This window comes from Crotalus tigris, unplaced genomic scaffold, assembly GCF_016545835.1.
Source record: "Crotalus tigris isolate CLP2741 ecotype Arizona unplaced genomic scaffold, ASM1654583v1 scf7180000017614.5298720, whole genome shotgun sequence".
Taxonomy (NCBI): domain Eukaryota; kingdom Metazoa; phylum Chordata; class Lepidosauria; order Squamata; family Viperidae; genus Crotalus; species Crotalus tigris.
In genome coordinates, this window is record NW_024096513.1 from 1,628,198 (window position 1) to 1,645,869 (window position 17,672).

A 17,672-nucleotide genomic window follows, 5' to 3' on the forward strand; every position below is an offset into this window, starting at 1 on the left:
ACACAGTGTCCCAGGGTCACGTGATCCCCTTGTGCAACCTTCTGACAAGCGAAGTCCATAGGGGAAGCCAGATTCACTTAACAACCGTGTTCCTAATTTAACAACTGCAGTGATTCACTTAACAAGTGTGGCAAGAAAGGTCATAAAATGGGCCAAAATTCACTTAACCAATGTCTCACTTAGCAACAGAAATTTTGGGTACAATTGTTGTCGTAACGCGAGGACTACCTGTATCAGCTTTATCTGTACAATGTAGCTGTCAATACAGCCCCGAAACCAAACCGAGACCCTCCAGGACAACGCCTGACCCGAAGGCAGCGCCTGCCAGACGGGAGCCCCCTTCCTTCCGTGTGGCAGCTCCCGGCCTCGCCACCAGGGGCGCTGTCCAGCCCCTCCGCCCCGCAGGCCCGGCGGCGTGGGCGGCGGCCTCGGAGCGGCCCCTGAAGGCCTCCGCGGGGCGCCCTGTGCCGCAGCTTGGCGGGGAGGAGGCGGCGGGAAGGGAGGAGCTCCTCGGAGGAAGAGGCCCGGATCCCCGCCCGCAGGCCTTCGCGGCGCGCGGACTGGCTCCTCGAGGCTGTCCCTGCCCCGCTCGCCGCACTTTCTCGGAACGGCCGCGCGCCCGCCTGCCCGCCTGCCGAGATGAACGCCGCCGCCGCCGCCGCCGCCGCCGGCGGGAGCAGCTACCCGATGGCATCGCTGTACGTGGGGGACCTGCACCCCGAGGTGACGGAGGCGCTGCTCTATGAGAAGTTCAGCCCCGCCGGGCCCGTCCTCTCCATCCGCGTCTGCAGGGACATGATCACCCGGCGCTCGCTGGGCTACGCCTACGTCAACTTCCAGCAACCCGGCGACGGTGAGTCTCCCCGACATCCCTCTGGCCCGGGGCCTCCGGAGGGGCTGCAGGGCGACCGCCGGGCCCCAACTCCCAGAATCCCCCAGGCAGCGTGAGCCTGCTGCGGGGGATTCTGGGAGGCGGAGCCCCCTCCCCCCTTAAACTTGCTGCGGTGGGGGTAAAACCTCTGTAGGAGCTCCAGGCCCAGATTTAGCGCCGGGTTCCCTCCCTCTCTGGACAGGCCTTTCACATCTCAAATAGTGAAAGTCAAGGCCAGCTCAGGTGTCTTGTTTGCTGGCCTGGTAGGGCCTCCAGGTGGGCTCCTTGGCAGCAAAGGAAATGTGGTTTCCTAGTGCCACCTTCCTCAACTTCCCAGCCAGTCAGTCTGTCGCACTGGGATTCCCCTTGCCCATTCGTGTTCCTGTCCCTGAAGAGGACTGGGGGGCCCTTGTTGAGGGTGGTCATCCAGGGACCATGTACTGAAAAGAGGGTTGAAAAGGGGGGTATTTTGAGAGAGAAGGCGTGGTCTCACCTGGGTGTCTTAGGGCAGGTCCTTCTGTTATGTTTGAAAGTTGACTTTAATTGACGAATGTAGTGGATGCCCCCCAAAAGAGTCCAATGGATTTATCGGAATGTGGTTCCACAGATGATTTCCTCTTGTGAGCTGCTAACTCCCTGAGATGGGCAGAGGAGGTGTTGATTCGGCTTCTTAATGAAGAGTCTTCCTGCTCTCTGACTGCCTGAGCAATGGAGAAGGAACATGTAGCTAAATTGCCCCTACTAGAGAAAGGGCTGCTTTCTATACAAGTGTTCTTGTATGAGTATATAAATTTGAACTTTGTGCCCAACTGTGAGTTTCAGATTAAAGATTGATCCCAATTCTAAAAGGATGCTCACACAGTATCATGAAAAGGGCGTCTCTAGGCTGAACATAAATGAATAATGTTATTTTGGAGCATCTCCAACTCCACCTCTAAAGAGAAGCTGAGATTCAGGGTTGGACGCCTTCTGCTCTAAGGAATTAGGTCACGCATCCCACTGAGTTAAAATGTGGGAGGTTTTTAACATTTTGTGTGAACCCTGCCAGTGTGGTGTATAAACCATGGTTTATAGCTTACCTTCCGTTTGGTGTTTCCCATATAATCAGAAATGTAAGGTGTGTTCCATGTTACTTCACAGGATTTTGTTCTGGGTAATTCTACTCAGCCTTGAAATAGTCTTTCATTAGCCATCAGGGACATGAATGGATCGATACATTATTTCTTGTTCTGCCATAATAAGCTGCTGAAAGGTGGCAATAAATTACCCGGGAACCATCATAGACGTCACAGAGGTACAGCAATATCCGAGTGGTATTATAATACACCTATGAGAAAACTTTCTTGATTCAGAAGATGGGATAGAAATTTTATATATGCATCTGCATCCATTATCAGCAAAGCTAATTTCTGATAGTGTTTCATAAAGGTAGAACATTCCATAGTACCAGATGACTTCTACCATATCTGTCCCAAAGCTCAAAATCAAAACCATCTTTACTTCAGTAGTTTTTATTAGCAGGTAACTATCAGTATTGGAGAAATGTCCGTGCAGGTAAAGATTCCCCCAAATTGCATTACTTGCTTCAGTAATTGCTTTTCCCTTTCAATTGCAAAGAGATATGCTGGAGTTACCAGCATCTCTGTCTGGAACACCTCTTTCTGCTATAAATAAATGTTGCCTGATTTAACTAGCTGACTAAAGTGCTACTTGAAATGGATGCTACTTTTGATAAAGAAAGACAACTGAGCCTTGTCTCTCAACTAAAACCTTGATCCACATGGGAAGGGAACAAGGGCTTGAAACCAAAGACAATTCATCTTGGAAAGCACAGGTTACACTGGTCCTTCCCCCACTCTATGTCCAGTATGGTCCTGGACAGTTCTTGGAACAAAACACCACCAAAGTTGGCTGCATCTTTGTCCATTATTTGTGACAAACCCTGTTTAGGTAATGCGGGATACATGTTTGAATTGTTGAATTAGGAAGGGACTGGGAGGTATCGATAGAGAATATTTCCACTTCCTCTGCCTTTAATTAGAGCTGGATCAATTAAGAATTGTGTTTTGTGTGACTGATGAGAGTTGGCTGTGTAGCATTTTTATTCCTGAGACCTGCTTGGTTTTTCCATGTTTCAGATAGCCTATATAGGGAGAGTTAAAATCAGGAGGTGTCAAGTTTCCCAAATATTGACTTCAACCTTAGTTAAGAAGCCATATTGGTAGCTTTGTTGTCATATAGGCATCAGAATAATAGAGTAACAGAATAACAGAATTGAAAGGTACCTTATAGATCTTCTAGTCCAACCCCCAACTCAAACAAGAGACCCTATATCATTCTGGACAAATGGCTGTCCAGTCTCAGTTTTTTTAAAAGTCTCCAGTGATGGAGCCTCCACAACTTCTGAAGCCATTCCACTAGTTAATTGTTTTCACTGTTAGGATATTTATTCTTAGCTCTAGATTGGTTATCTCCTTGATTAGTTCCATCCATTGCTTCTTGTCCTGGTGCTTTGGAGAATAGGTTGACACCCTCTTCTTTGTGGCAGCCCCTGAAATACTGGAACATTGCTATCCTGACGCCCCTGGACCTCCCTTTCACTAGACTAGACATACCCAGTTCTTGCAACAGTTCTTCATAAGCTCCGTAATCATCCTTGTTGCTTTTCCCTGCACTCTTTCTAGAGTCTCAACATCTTTTTTACATTGTAGCGACCAAAACTGGATGCAATATTCCAAGTGTGGCCTTACCAAGACATTATAAAGTGGTATCAATATTTCACGTGATCTTGATTCTATCCCAGTGCTGATGTAGCCTAGGATTGCATTGGCTTTTTTGGCAGCTGCTTTTTTGGGGCATCAATGGCATCCTAATCTTTTAAAATCCCAGTCCTGTGTTTTGTCTCCTTATCTGCCACTTATTACTCAAGCTGTCTTCCATTGTCAGACACTAATGTAATTAAATTTAATTGTACCCTGCTTTTATTATTGTTATGAATAAGGGTGAACATATCCAGTGCACCAGCATCCTCCTATTTTCCTCACAACAACAACCTTGTGGGTGGGCTGAGAGAGGGTGACTGGCCCAAAGTCACCTAGCTGGCTTTCATGAGTAAGGGGGGGGGGGGACTTGGACTCATAGTCTCTGGCTTTCTTGTTTGGTGCCTTAAGCATTAGACCAGACTGCCACTACCCTTGCTAGTTTTTCTGAACCTGTCCAGGCTGACCTGAGTAATGAATGCAATCTTGTGTTGGCATCAGGCAGTCCCTCCTCACCCTCTGAATCCCTTCCTCTCACAATTTAAGGTAGTTCTTGCAATGAGACTTACTCCTAAGCTTCTGAAGTTTGTGAACAGGATCTGGTATGCAGATGTCACCGCTTTTAATATGCTGCTCAGTATAAAAATAGAATCCTTAGGAATGAGTGGCATATCTGAGTGTCTCAGTTGCAGAAGGTCTAGAAAGTGAGACACTTGCCTGGAGCTCACTTGGCTGTGGTGGAAAGTTAGTTAGGATAGTCTGCTTGCAAGGAAAATGGTGAGCTTTGAACATGTATTTATTTAGAACATGTTTATAATTGTCCAACTCAAATGCTATAATTCTGTATAAAAGTACAATTCCCCCCCTCCCAACATATACCACTGAGGTAATATAAAGCAATTAAAAATGTTCAGGGCTAAAAGAGGCTGTATCACCAACTACAACTTATCCTGAATCAAGTACACAGGGCTCAACGGCCTTTTGAGAGGCCTGCAGGCTTCGGACCCAATGTTCATTGAGCTTTGGGAGGGAGGGGGAGATAGTTTCAAATGGCAGGGGTTGGTACCAAAAAAGCAGGCTTCCTGGCCCCCCCAGGATGATATGATTTCAGAGAAAGAGCATGCCAGACCTACTCACAAAGTTGTTGTAGTGAGGAAAATAGGAGGAAAAAGAGGATTATGTATGCTTGCTGTCTTGAGTTACTTATAAACAAAGATGGGAATACACACACACACACACACACACACACACACACACACAACACCCACATACATACATTGTGTGTCTGTATATAAATATATGTGGATGGGCAGATATTCTTGTGAGAAGGCAGTTCTACAAATTCAGGTATTCCATGACTTACAACCACAATGGAGCCAAAAATTTATGTTGTTAAGTGAGACATTTGTTAAGTGAGTCTTGCCCCATTTTATGACCTTTCTTGCCACAGTTGTTAAGTGAATCGCTGCAGTTGTTAACTTAGTAAGAGGGTTAAGTGAATCCAGTTTCCCTGTTGACTTCGCTTGTCAGAAGATCACACACAAGGGATCCCTTGACACCGGGACACTGCGACCATCATAAATGTGAGTCAGTTGTCATGCATCCGAATGTAAATCACGTGTAAGTGTGAAAAATGGTCATAACTCACTGTTTTCAGTGCCTTTGTAACTTTGAACAGTCCCTAAGTGAACTGTTGTAAGTCGAGCACTGCCTGTAACCTGGTTCTGTGCCATGCGAGACTTCATTGCTCTGAATTTCACCTGGATGTGCATAGGGAGCCACTGCAGCTTGTGGCGCAGAGGTATCACTTGTGTGTCATGAGGAATACCAATAACTGTCCATATTGTTGCATTGTGGACCAGTTGAAGCTTCCAGATGATCTTTAAGAACAGTCTCAAGGAAATATTGGACAAAAATTGGTTTAAAAAAATGTTAGAGAAACACATAGACTATAAACCTGAATTTTTTTTACTAGGTATAATGCCAGAAAAACTTGAGACGCAAAGTACATACTTGATTTTACATGTGACAACAGCGGCAAGAATTATATTTGCACAATACTGGAAGAACGAAGAAACACCACCAGAAGAAAAAATAATTAAAAAAATACTAGACTGTGAGGAAATGGACAGATTTACTTTAAGGTGTGCATGTCTGCATATACAGACATACATAAAATGCTCTCTAAATCTGCAGTGTGGTTGAGGAGAAAGTGTTGAGAGGGGAATTCCCAATGGGAGTCTCACTTGCTTTTTTCAAGATAAAATTTCCGTCTCTTTCTTGCTCTTTGTGCTGCAGCTGAGCGGGCCCTGGATACTATGAACTTTGATGTAATCAGAGGCAAGCCCATCCGCATCATGTGGTCTCAACGGGACCCCTCTTTGAGGAAATCGGGTGTAGGGAATGTCTTCATCAAGAACCTGGATAGATCCATAGACAACAAAGCACTTTATGACACGTTCTCTGCTTTTGGGAATATTCTTTCTTGCAAGGTGAGTCATAGGCCAGTTCTGGTTCCTGAATTGCATGGAACTGGCCTTTGGAATTGGCTGGGCCTTATTCTCCATATATGTCGGATAAGATTGGGTTGGTGGCATCAGGCACAGGTGGGTTTGTGTAACAGAGCCAGGAAAAATGGATTCTCTCTCTCTCTCTCTCTCTCTCTCTCTCTCTCTCTCTCTCTCTCTCTCTCTCTCTCTCTCCCTCCCTCTCTCTCATATAATCGCTTGGTGGGTTTTGCACTCTCAGGGGAACATCTTGTCAATCCTTGCTTTACATCAGAGTTAAGCTGCCACCTTTGTAGAGTTTTTTGGAGCTGATCTCGCTTTGCATAATGTTTCAGTGACACACTGGGTACTTCTAAAACGTGGAAATCTGCAAAGTAATTAGGGGCTGGAGTAAATGGTGGATATGGCCAGTGATGAAAGAGGGAGGGTACAGCATTTTTTTTTCTTTGATGGCTTCTTTCTTGGCAGTGAAGTAATATCTGAGGAACTGAGCTCATAAGTAAAGCCTTTTACCTTAGACATTGAACTGTAGTGATTTACAGATGTGTTCACAATAGGGGTGCCAACCATGATGCAAAATTTGCATCTTCCATTTGTCCTTGGGAAACACTTAACATGTGGTAAACTGACCTATTGATGCTGGCTAATCAACCCCAGTCGTTTACAGGTGGTGTGTGATGAGAATGGCTCCAAGGGCTATGCTTTTGTGCACTTTGAGACACAAGATGCTGCGGACCGCGCCATTGAGAAAATGAACGGCATGCTGCTGAACGACCGCAAAGTGTGAGTGTCTCAGCCAGAAGCTGAGACATGATGCATCTCAGTATTAACCCACCAGGCTGCTGGTTCTCCTGGCCCAAGCTTTGGCCTGCTGCCTGTCTCCTTCAGGGCTGGTGAGTTTCCCTGCCCGAGCCACAGCCAACACCCCCTGCCCTGGGGGTCTAGCTTCACTTGATGCCTCCCTGCTGTGGGCTGGGTTGAACTCCCTGAGGCTTTATCCTGCCCAGCAGTGAGTGGCTCCCCTTGGCCTGCTGCCTCTCTGCTTCAGGACAGGGGATTCTTCAGCTTGGTCTTGTGTTCTCCTTTGCAGCCGCCCCCCCCTCCACCCCCCCCCCATGGCTGCTTGCTTTTGCCTTTCTTCCCTGAAACCTTGCCTTGCCTTCCTCCTGGGGGGCAGGAGCAGAGCATTCACCAGGGCTTGTCATTGTTTTGCCACCCAGATTTGTTGGCCGATTTAAATCCCATAAAGAACGTGAGGCAGAGTTGGGAGCCAAAGCCAAGGAGTTCACCAACGTCTATATTAAAAACTTTGGGGATGAGATGGATGACGAGAGGCTGAAGGGTCTCTTCAGCAACTACGGTGGGTCTTCCAGAAAGTGAAGGTCTTCTTTTACGTTCACATCTGACAGCTGAAGCCTTTATAAATGATGGCTGATTGGATGTTTTAAGATTTGAATGGGGCATAAGGAATAGCCTTGCAAGGCAATGGCAAGAACGGGGCCTTGAGCCTGGTCAAGAAATAACTTGAGAAAACTTCTCAGAAAAGTCCTCTCTAATTCACATAAAGATAAGGGAGGGAGAAGCTTATTTAATCTTTTGAGAGTCTGTTCCTAGACCAATTCCAATAAAAATAGTTTGGGAGCTAAAGGATTTTGGCTTCTAGGTGGGCTGATAGCAGTCTTGCAAATCTAAATGTGCTTCCCCCTCCCTCACTTTATGATCATGTGAACTAGGGAGGGGTTTGTCTTTGACATTTTCTCAAGTTATTTTCAATCTTTTTTCCATAGTGGCTCTTTTTCCTGTCCTTCAAGGCTATTTCTTATGCTCTCTACCAGATTAGAAAGGATAACAATAGGGTATTTATGAACGGAGGTGGAATTTAATAAATTGTGCAAATTGAAGATCCTTCAGGAAACCACCACCACCCCTTTAGGAAATGTATATGTTTGGGGTCTTAGATTAGTGAAAGTCAAAGAACAGGTATTCCTCACAGGCTGTTTATTCAGCAACCATTCAGAGTAACGGATGGGGCTGAAAAAATAACTCTATGATCATTTACTATTTAGAACCTTTGTAGCATCCCTCAGTCATATGATTGCCATTATAGTCAGCACGCAATGTTCTGTGCCTGATCTGCGTTTTTTTTCTTCTTCTCCCCATCCCTGGAAAGCAGAAATATTGGAGAGAAAGGGCTTATTGCAAGAGAGTAACCTTTTTCTTCTTTTATACACCGAAAGCAATGCAGTTGTGCTGGCCGCCCAAGGCTGGGAGCCACAAGTGTGTTATTCAAGAAATACAGTGATATCTCTTTATCTCCAATCATAGCTCTGTGAGTGAGGGAGGGCGGAGAAAAATAGCAAGTGATTTCTGTAGGCAATTTCTTTGCTTGATCATCTCCTGCTGCCAGAGCAATCACATTGCTTTCAATGTGTGCAAGATTATTAGCAGGGACCTGATTATTCCAAAGGGGGGTGGTGGCAAACAAAAATTGAAGGTATGAAACTGAGTCATCTCTTTCCCGCCGGAAAGCACAATCACGGTCATATGATTTCCCAGTTAGTGACCACTTTGCTTACGGTTCCAGTTAGGGTCATTAACCGAGGACCACCTATATTTTATTTCACCATCGATCAGTAGGGTAAAAGAGCAGAATAATGGTACTAAAATAAAATTAACAAAATAAAATAAATTAAAGGCAAATAAAGACATAATCATATCATATGGGTTCCGATAGATGAAACCCATTAAAGAACTTCAAGGCAAGAATTCTTCCTTAAAGAACATTTTATTCAGGAAACAAAGTATTGGCACTACATAGTTGAACCCAAAACTAGATTCCCTTCCCCCAGATACAAAGTAACAAGTTGCAAGTCCCACCCCCACTAAACAGTCATAATTCACATTCTCCAATTAGCCCAGAGTGTGGACTCTCCCCAGCTCCTCAGCCAGCCAAAAAGTTATCGGTTTGTGTCCTTGAGTTCCCAGGGAACTGCATTATTATTATGGCTAGCTGAGCTCAAGCATTCATCCCATCCCCCCTTCAACACATGATCTCTAAATAGAAGAAAAAGCATGTTAAAAGTAAAGGGAAAATGGCTGCGATTTCCATCAGTTGTCAGAGCAGGAACATCCATTGTTACAGCGTTGACACTGTTGCTGACAAGGTTTTAATGAATTCTGCCAGCTATTAAACAGAATTTAGCAACATTATTAAGAGAGTATGTCATTCTGCTCAGGAAGTAATTAAGAGAAAAAGAGTCAGTGCATAGACACCATCTAGGATTCCAGACAGTGGGCTGGTGGGCATCCTAATGTGGACTAGTTTCAATAATGTAATGATCTGTTCAGTAATAGTTTTCCTTCTGAAAAGCTCTCCTTGTAATTTTGCTCTGGGTAATATTTGCTAACTCTGTTCTTCTAACAACAGGTAAGACCCTCAGTGTTAAAGTGATGACTGATCCGGCTGGAAAATCCAAAGGTTTTGGCTTCGTGAGTTTTGAAAAGCATGAAGAAGCCAGCAAGGTATAAACTGTGAGGCTACTGTGTGGATCTGGCATGATCTGTTTTTCAACTGAAAAATGGAGCTCTGGTGAATGTTGCAGAAATAAAATGAGAGCAAATCCCTTTGTTTTGGATTTTCTGTTAGATGCCTGTTGGGATAAAGCAAAGGGCAAGTCTGTAGTGAGTGATAGTTCTCATTTTATTACCAAAAGGCAACAGCTCAACAAACCAGGAGTCTCAGTATTCCAGCTAACAGTCTGGGAATGGCCTTAGCCTTGCCTTTCAATGGGAGAACTGTGAATGCTGTTCAGTTAAATGAGCACTAGAGGATCCTGCGATTCACAGAAGAACTGAAAGTCCCAGATTTATCCAAGTTTGCGTAAATACTTTGAACTTGCTTCAGTTGTTGAGCGCAAATTAACATAGGAAAATATAATAATAGTCAGCACCATGTGTCTAAGGAAGACTCTATGTCTGCAAGGGATTTGCTACTTTGAATTCTTTTACAGGCAGTAGAAGAAATGAATGGAAAAGATATCAATGGGAAAATTGTGTTTGTGGGTCGTGCACAGAAGAAGGTGGAACGGCAGGCAGAGCTGAAACGCAGGTTTGAGCAGCTGAAGCAAGAGAGGATCAGCCGTTACCAGGTATTTTGCCTCTAGAAGAAGGAAAGTGCTCCCAAGTTAGAAAGTGTGTGTGCATTTGAGGGACTGTTGTTGGGATAGGTTAGATCACGAATTTGTGCTCTGCTGAAACTTGAAGCCTCTGGATTAGCAGCCTGGTGAATTTTGAGTTCCTTTAGGACTCTCCAGACTCCCTCAATAGGAATGGCAAGGAATGGCATGGTGGGAGATGCACCTGAATCTTTCCTGATCCTGGCTGTGCAGTGCAGGCCTGGGGACAGATGGTGCTACAGAAATGCAAAGCAAATCCAGGCAAATTCTCTTATAAAGAAACTTGTCTCTACGGCTTTGAAACATTTAGTGTTTCTTTCTGCAAAGGACATGACATTCCTAATTTTTTATTACAAATGAAGGCAAATATATGTGTCACAGGGTAATATTGCAGGATCCAATCTGAGTGAGGAGCCACATTCTGCTAGAGAGAAGTTCCCTGAGGATGGGCTTCAGCATGAGTCTGAAAGCTTGGAAAATTAAACTGACCCAGATTGGATCCTGCAACTTTTTATTTGTTAGATGTCTAGGCTGCCCAACGCCAAATGACTGTGTAATTAATGGCACGTGTGGGGATGGTTGTTGATAGAAAAGAAAATCCCGCTTTGCTCATAATCATCACATTTTGCACTGTTGTCAACTCATGCTAACATCTCTGTCTTCTTTTTCAGGGAGTTAATCTCTATATCAAGAACCTGGATGACACAATTGATGATGAGAAGCTGAGAAAAGAGTTCTCTCCATTTGGGTCCATCACAAGTGCTAAGGTAAAGACAGCAGGGAATTAAGCAGACACTGAGCAAGGGTCCCACAGCTAGAAATCCCTCCAGGTGAACCAAGCATTGCCTGAACTGTTCTAAGACTTGCATACCTGCATGGGGGACACTTCTAAGCCATTTGCCCAAATAAGGCTTTAGAACTATTGTGACAATGCGTGAATGAATGAATTAATGGAAGTGGAAAATTGAAATCTTTTGTAGAAATAAAGCATGTAAATGGAAATCAGATGTAAAAAATATATGAGGGAATTTTGTTCTGCCACCTTAGTTAATGAAACAGCTGGGCCCCAGAGACAAGAAATTAAGAATTTGAACAGACATGCCAGTTCAGCAAAAGGTAGTCCAAAACTTATGAATGTAATGGAACCTGCTCATGATGGTTGTAAGTTGTGATGGTTCTAAAATAAGTTTGCTTGGGTCATGTGACTAACCCAACTTTATGGCCTTTTTTGCAGGGGTCATTAAGCAAATACCCATAGTAAACCAGTGGTTTTGCTCATATGAACTGTCAGTTCATTATGCACATGGTTTTGCTTAAAATCAGAAGTAAATGCTAGTTTTCAGCAAAACTGTTGTAAAATGCAGTCACGTGGCTACAGCATGCTGCAAATGGCTGTCAATGCAGCCCATTTGCTGAGCATGTGACCATGAGAGGGCGACCATCATAACTTCCCATCAGGGTTGTAAGTAAGCCCGTTGTAGGTCTGTTGTAACTTCAAACAGTCACTGAGCAACTAGTCACGAAGACCACCTGTGCTAAAGAGGCTGGGGACTGATCAGGGCCAAAGAGGGGGGAGCCGTGGGTCTGGGAATGCAAAAGCTGCTTTGGGGATGCCCGGTGCTGCTGTTGGACGTTGTGCAAGAGGAGCCGGCTCTGGGAAGTCCATGTTGGGGTATTTCTCTTCCTGCAGTATTTCCTGGGTGAGGCAAAGAGCATCAGCACCAAGGACTAAGAACTGCCAGCCCTTTTCTCAGTCCCTGCCTTTCATTAGGTAATGCTGGAAGATGGTCGAAGCAAAGGCTTTGGCTTCGTCTGCTTCTCCTCTCCAGAAGAAGCCACCAAAGCTGTAACCGAGATGAATGGGCGCATTGTGGGCTCCAAGCCACTGTATGTGGCCTTGGCCCAGAGGAAGGAGGAGCGCAAGGCCCACCTCACCAACCAGTACCTGCAGCGCATCGCTGGCATGAGAGCTCTGCCAGCGAACACCATTGTCAGCCAGTTCCAGCCGGCTTCTGGAGGATATTTCATGCCGGCAGTGCCCCAGGTGAGTCCTCCTTACAATTGTCCTGGGGGGAGCTGTGGCCCCCCATAACCCCTACCAAAGCAGGCGGTTTCTGTTTCCCACAAGGACTAAGATTCTTAGGGCCTTTATAGTTTTCTTTCTTTTCTTTTTTTTTCACAAGATAGATCTGCTGTAGGAATCCATTTGAATCTAAAATGCCTGGAGAAAGTTTTAAGCTCACAACAAAAAATGTATACCAGGAATGCCTTAGTGAAATACCTGGTTAATGGAAAATAAGCTTTGGTGTATTAGGGATGTGCTTGAAATGATATCCAAACAGCCATTCTGTGCCCAAACCACTTCCAGAATGATTTTAAATGCCTGTATGAAAGTCAAGATGCACCACAATTTAATAACTTAATAAGCTGAATTCTCCTTCAAATTGAATTCAGTTCCTGGGGCTTCATGGACTTGTGCTTTGGAAAAGGGCTTTGCCTTCTTCTAGGAAGTGTTAATAGTAGTAGTGATGATGATGATGGAAGGGACCTTGGAGGTCATTTAGTCCAACCCCCTACTCAGGCAGGAAACCTGGCCTATACCATTTTAGACAAATGGCTGTCCAGTCTCTTCTTAAAAACTTCCAATGTTGGAGCATTCACCGCTTCTGGAGGCAAGCTATTCCACTAGTTAATTGTTCTATTGGTCAGGAAGTTTCTCCTTAATTCCAGGTTGCTTCTCTCTTTGGTCAGTTTCCACCCATTTCTTGTCCTGCCTTCAGGTGCTTTGGAGAACAGCTTGACTCCCTCTTCTTTGTGGCAGCCCCTGAGATATTGGAAGACTGCTATCATGTCCCCCTTCGTTCTTCTCCTCATTAGACTAGACATACCCAATTCCAGCAACCGTTCCTTATATGTTTTAGCCTCCATTCCCCTAATCATCTTTGTTGCTTTCAGTCTAGTGCACAATGGCTGAGGTTTGTTATGAACATATTTTTAACAATATTTGAAATAGCGGTGGTTTAGCAAGGTTAAAACACTGAAGCTAGGTATGGCATCAGAGTTTGAGATATACAATTTAGCATTTTCTGCTTTTTTCCTGGGATTAAGGCAGTAGTATTGTAGGAGGCCAATGAAAACATGTTGCAGGACTGATCCTGTTGCAGCCCCCTTTACTTTCTAGGCTCAGAACAGACCCACATACTATGCACCTAACCAGATAACTCAGATGAGACCCAATCCACGCTGGCAGCCAGGCGGAAGGCCTCAAGGTATGTGTGGAAGAGCAGTTTGTCCTTGGAAGCCCTGACCCCTCTCTCTCAAGACCTGTGTAAGAATGCCATGTTATCCTAAAAGGCAACTAAGGATGTTTTATAGGGAGGTGGGGTCTCACACAGGCCTGTTTCCAGGGATGACCATCCCTCCAGTTTTAACTTGATAGGGCTCTTCTAATGTAACTGGCCAATAATTTGCTATTCCCTTCTCTCCTCCCACCCCATTTCTTGAAAACCAAACTAGGCTTCCAAGGTATGCCCAACAGTATGCGCCAGTCTGGGCCGCGGCCCACTCTACGGCATTTGGCTCCCACAAGCGCTACTCAAGCGTCACGTGGTTTGCCTGGTGCTCCCCAGAGGATTGGTAAGCACTTTGCCCAGAGATGGAATCTTTTCATTTATTTTTTAAACAAATGTATAATTTAAACAAATATGAATTTATAATGTGTTAGGTTTAGACAGACTTGCAGACACACACACACCCTCGCAGAAGCATCAGTTAACTTAGCTGTTGGACAGATTCTTCTGGTAATAAATGTGACATTTGCTACATGAATGAATGAGAAAGAAAGAAAGGAAGGAAGGAAAGAAAGAAAGAAAGAAAGAAAGAAAGAAAGAAAGAAAGAAAGAAAGAAAGAAAGAAAGAAAGAAAGAAAGAAAGAAATATAGTTGTCTAAGCCAGACTCTCTAGAGGTGCTGAAATTGCAACTTCCAGAGTTTCCAGCCAACTCAGCTAATATGCTGATTGGGAACGTGAAGTGTATGTGTATGGGGGAGGGGTATTTAAGAGATATTTTCCCAAAATATTTAGGGAAGGTATTAAATTGTTGAACAAGGTTGCCATACTGTAGCAGAAGCTTTTTGATTCAACCAATATATCAGTAAAGGAAATAATAGATTGGAATTCAAATAAACTGCCTGGACTATTGCTAGTATCGGTTTAAGACATGCTTACATGAAATAAAACATTTGTCTCTGGTTCCTCAAACAAGATTAATGCATGCTAATGAAAAACTTCTTTGATAAGCTTCTGATACTCCACAATTTCTCTGTATAAACAGGGGTTGCTGCCACAGCCCCAAATTTGGCTCCTCGGCCACCTGTAGTCACCAAAGCTCCCAGGGCTGTTCCACCATACAAATATGCTACAGGCATCCACAGCCCCCACCCAGCAGTCCAGCCTTTACAGGTAACGCAAAGCCTTGGAAGAACCCTAGCAAAGTCTGGTGCCTGATTTCAACCCAACAGCAGCCCTGGCCAAGTCTTTGGGTTTCAGATAGAAACGGGAATATTTCTTTCTTCCTATTTGAGACCTTTTTTCTCCACTGTGAAAATGCAGTGGTTTTCTAGGCTCCAGCTAAGTAGGCTTTTGATATTTGAGCAGCAATTTACATTCTGACCTACAAAGCCATAGTTGTTTCTTGCAAAGAATGATGACTTTTGTGCTGCCGTGCACATAGACATGTTCTGGCAGATGTAAACCACTCAGCTTTGCACCTAGTAATCCAAAGAATTATTTCATGCTTGTTAGTGTTGTACTGTCTCTGGCATAACATGCCCAGGAGAGCAGTTTTGGCTCTAGGTTAGCGTCTCTCAAACTCGGCGCCTTTAAGACAGGTGGACTTCAACTAGCTGGCATTCCTGGCTTGGGAATCCTGAGAGTTGAAGTCCACCCGTCTTAAATGTGAGAAACTGCTGTAAGTCATTCCTAGGAGTTTTCAGTAAACTGATTGGTAGGAGACGTTGCCATTTTAGATAAAATATCAGGGAACAGTCTCAAATCATTTAGTATATTTTAATCCTTGATGTTGCTCTTTCACTTCAGTGAGCTATTTCCTCAGCTAAGGGAGAAGCCTTTTTTTTACTTTGGTGAGGAAAGTATGTCCTTCTCTTCAGCATTTGATTTTTCGTGTGTCTTCTAAATTTGGTAGAATTGCTTCCATGATATTTTTGTGGGCTGTGCTAATGGCAAAATCCCTGGTTTCCTCATAGGCCCCACAGCCTGCTGTTCACGTGCAGGGACAAGAGCCTTTGACAGCATCCATGCTGGCTGCTGCACCTCCCCAGGAGCAAAAGCAGATGCTGGGTGAGCCAGTCCCTCTCTCATCTCTCCCTTGGGGCATCTGGGGGGTTTTCAGCATCTGCGTGGCTCTTCTGTCCTAGCCATAGATGCAAAATAGTTATGGATTAGGAGAACAAGGAAGAAGCCTCCCTGAAAAGTGTAGGAATCCTAAACTCAGGTGTCCCCTGGACAACGACACAGAGTTGGCTAATTCTTCCACAACAGCAGCAGGCAATTCTTGTGATCTCCTGGCTTAAAACACTTCACTATGAGTAGACTCAGGATGCCATATGCTCAATAAAATAAAGTCATCAACTCTCTTGATTTTTGCTTCTTCAGGAGAACGTCTCTTTCCGCTGATCCAGGCAATGCACCTCAGCCTGGCAGGGAAGATCACTGGGATGCTGCTGGAGATTGACAACTCGGAGCTGCTACACATGCTGGAGTCTCCAGAATCCCTCCGCTCCAAGGTAAGCACTAGTGGTCCCCAATCCTGGGTCAGGAGCATTGGTTGCTCTCTGCTTCTGCTGGCTTGCTGGAGTGTGACCATCAGGGAGGGCCACAGATCTCTTCGGATCTCGAGTGCAGCTCCTTCAGGGAGCCACTGACAGGAACAGTAGCACACACACACCAGTTCTGAAGCACTGTTCCTACTTTATTGAATTATTCAGCCACGTTTGCACACCGGGTACTCATACAAGGGGGTATGGGTAGCTGTATATCCCTCCCATCAATGCAATTTCTCCATCCTAGGTGGAGGAGGCTGTGGCGGTGCTACAAGCTCACCAAGCAAAGAAGGAAGCTGCCCAAAAGGTGGGCATCGTTTCTGCTACCTCGTAAGCCAAGGATGCTGGTAAGTCCCTGAGTCCTGGCCCATGACTTTGCTGACCAGCCCTATTGCTTTCCTGATCAGTCAGTAGCCTGCTAAGGTCTCTTTTGTGTGGAAAAGCAGCAGCATCAAGAGAGCAAATATGGTTTGGCTCCTGGATACTTTCCTATACTTTCTGCTCATGAAAATGAGTGGGGGCTGTTCCTTCAAATACATTATTCATCGGCTAGCCTTCTGCCATTTAAGAAAACGTCATAATGAATGTCCAATGATTTAAATAATTGTCTAAAATTTAGAATTTTCCTCTATTTAAATTTAGTACCCCGAATAGATCCATAGAATTGAACAGAGTCCTCCTAAAACTGGCCGATTCTCTCTGGAACTCTAAAAGGTGGGATGCTGCCTCCTCATGTCTGCAAGTAATGGGAAGCTCCCAGACAGTTGCTCCAGCATCTAAAGTGTTCTTTTTTTCTCTAGGTCTTGTAAAGGACAAATGGGCTCTCTGAAGAAATCATCTCATTCTGTGTATTTCAACATAATGCAACATATCTCAATACTTTTCAGTGTGTAACGCTCTTAATATGCCTTGTTTAAAAATACTAAAAAAAAAAAAAAATCAAGTTCCATATGCAAGAATTCATACCCCTGGCCAAAAGGCGGACATCTTGTTTTTCCGTGTGGGATAATGACATTTTTGGACTTGGTTTTAATCAGACAATCCCATTTGCAAAATCAATAAATAGAAGTATTTTATGAAATTGCTGCCTGTCTATCTACAGTCCTTGTGGGATTCTGATGCAGCCACACTGAACTGATTTGAAACTCTTCAAGGGCCCTTCTTGTTGGGACACCCACTAACAACTGGACTAAGAGGTTGATTATTCAGATAGCTTTATATGGGAGTCCATATAAAGTAGCATAACTTGAGAATCAACTAGTTCTAGATTTTCTAGTGAGTGCTTCCTGATTACCTGAAGTCACCTTAGCAAGCTGTGTGAGGAAAGCGTAAGAATATTCCAATGTTATTTGCCTTACATTTCAGGAAAATACTAATTGGCATACAAATCCTTTGAGTATATCCAAGATCTTGCGTGCAAACAATCTGAAGAGAAAAAACTGTCTGACAAATTTATACAATAATCTCATTTAGTAATTTCTCAACTTTTTTCTCAATTTCTGTGCAATTATCTGATAAAA

The 17,672-nt window shown here is 44.3% G+C and overlaps 1 protein-coding gene and 1 non-coding gene across 5 annotated transcripts; both read left to right on the forward strand.

Moving 5' to 3' along the window:
- Nucleotides 1–435: 435 nt before the first annotated feature.
- PABPC4 (poly(A) binding protein cytoplasmic 4) lies at nt 436–17,233 on the forward strand. 4 transcript variants are annotated; one of them, XR_005554820.1, is made up of 16 exons: nt 441–853; nt 5,929–6,122; nt 6,805–6,920; nt 7,358–7,497; nt 9,565–9,659; nt 10,148–10,285; nt 10,984–11,079; nt 12,084–12,356; nt 13,494–13,581; nt 13,829–13,948; nt 14,646–14,773; nt 15,577–15,670; nt 15,986–16,116; nt 16,400–16,499; nt 16,795–16,866; nt 16,953–17,233. XR_005554820.1 is itself a non-coding variant. In XM_039328055.1 (16 exons), exons 3-15 carry the CDS (start codon nt 5,949–5,951, stop codon nt 16,484–16,486), a joined length of 1,680 nt encoding a protein of 559 aa, XP_039183989.1. In that variant the 5' UTR covers nt 738–853; nt 5,606–5,774; nt 5,929–5,948; the 3' UTR covers nt 16,487–16,499; nt 16,953–17,233. The 4 variants fall into 4 exon arrangements, 3 of the variants coding, with proteins under 3 accessions (XP_039183998.1, XP_039183977.1, XP_039183989.1); XM_039328055.1 differs by lacking the exon at nt 16,795–16,866 and adding an exon at nt 5,606–5,774 and having other exon boundaries at nt 738–853; XM_039328043.1 differs by lacking the exon at nt 16,795–16,866 and having other exon boundaries at nt 442–853.
- Nucleotides 10,493–10,620, forward strand: LOC120302045. The gene has a single exon (XR_005555084.1). It is a non-coding gene; the product is annotated as a small nucleolar RNA SNORA55 (small nucleolar RNA).
- Nucleotides 17,234–17,672: the final 439 nt, after the last annotated feature.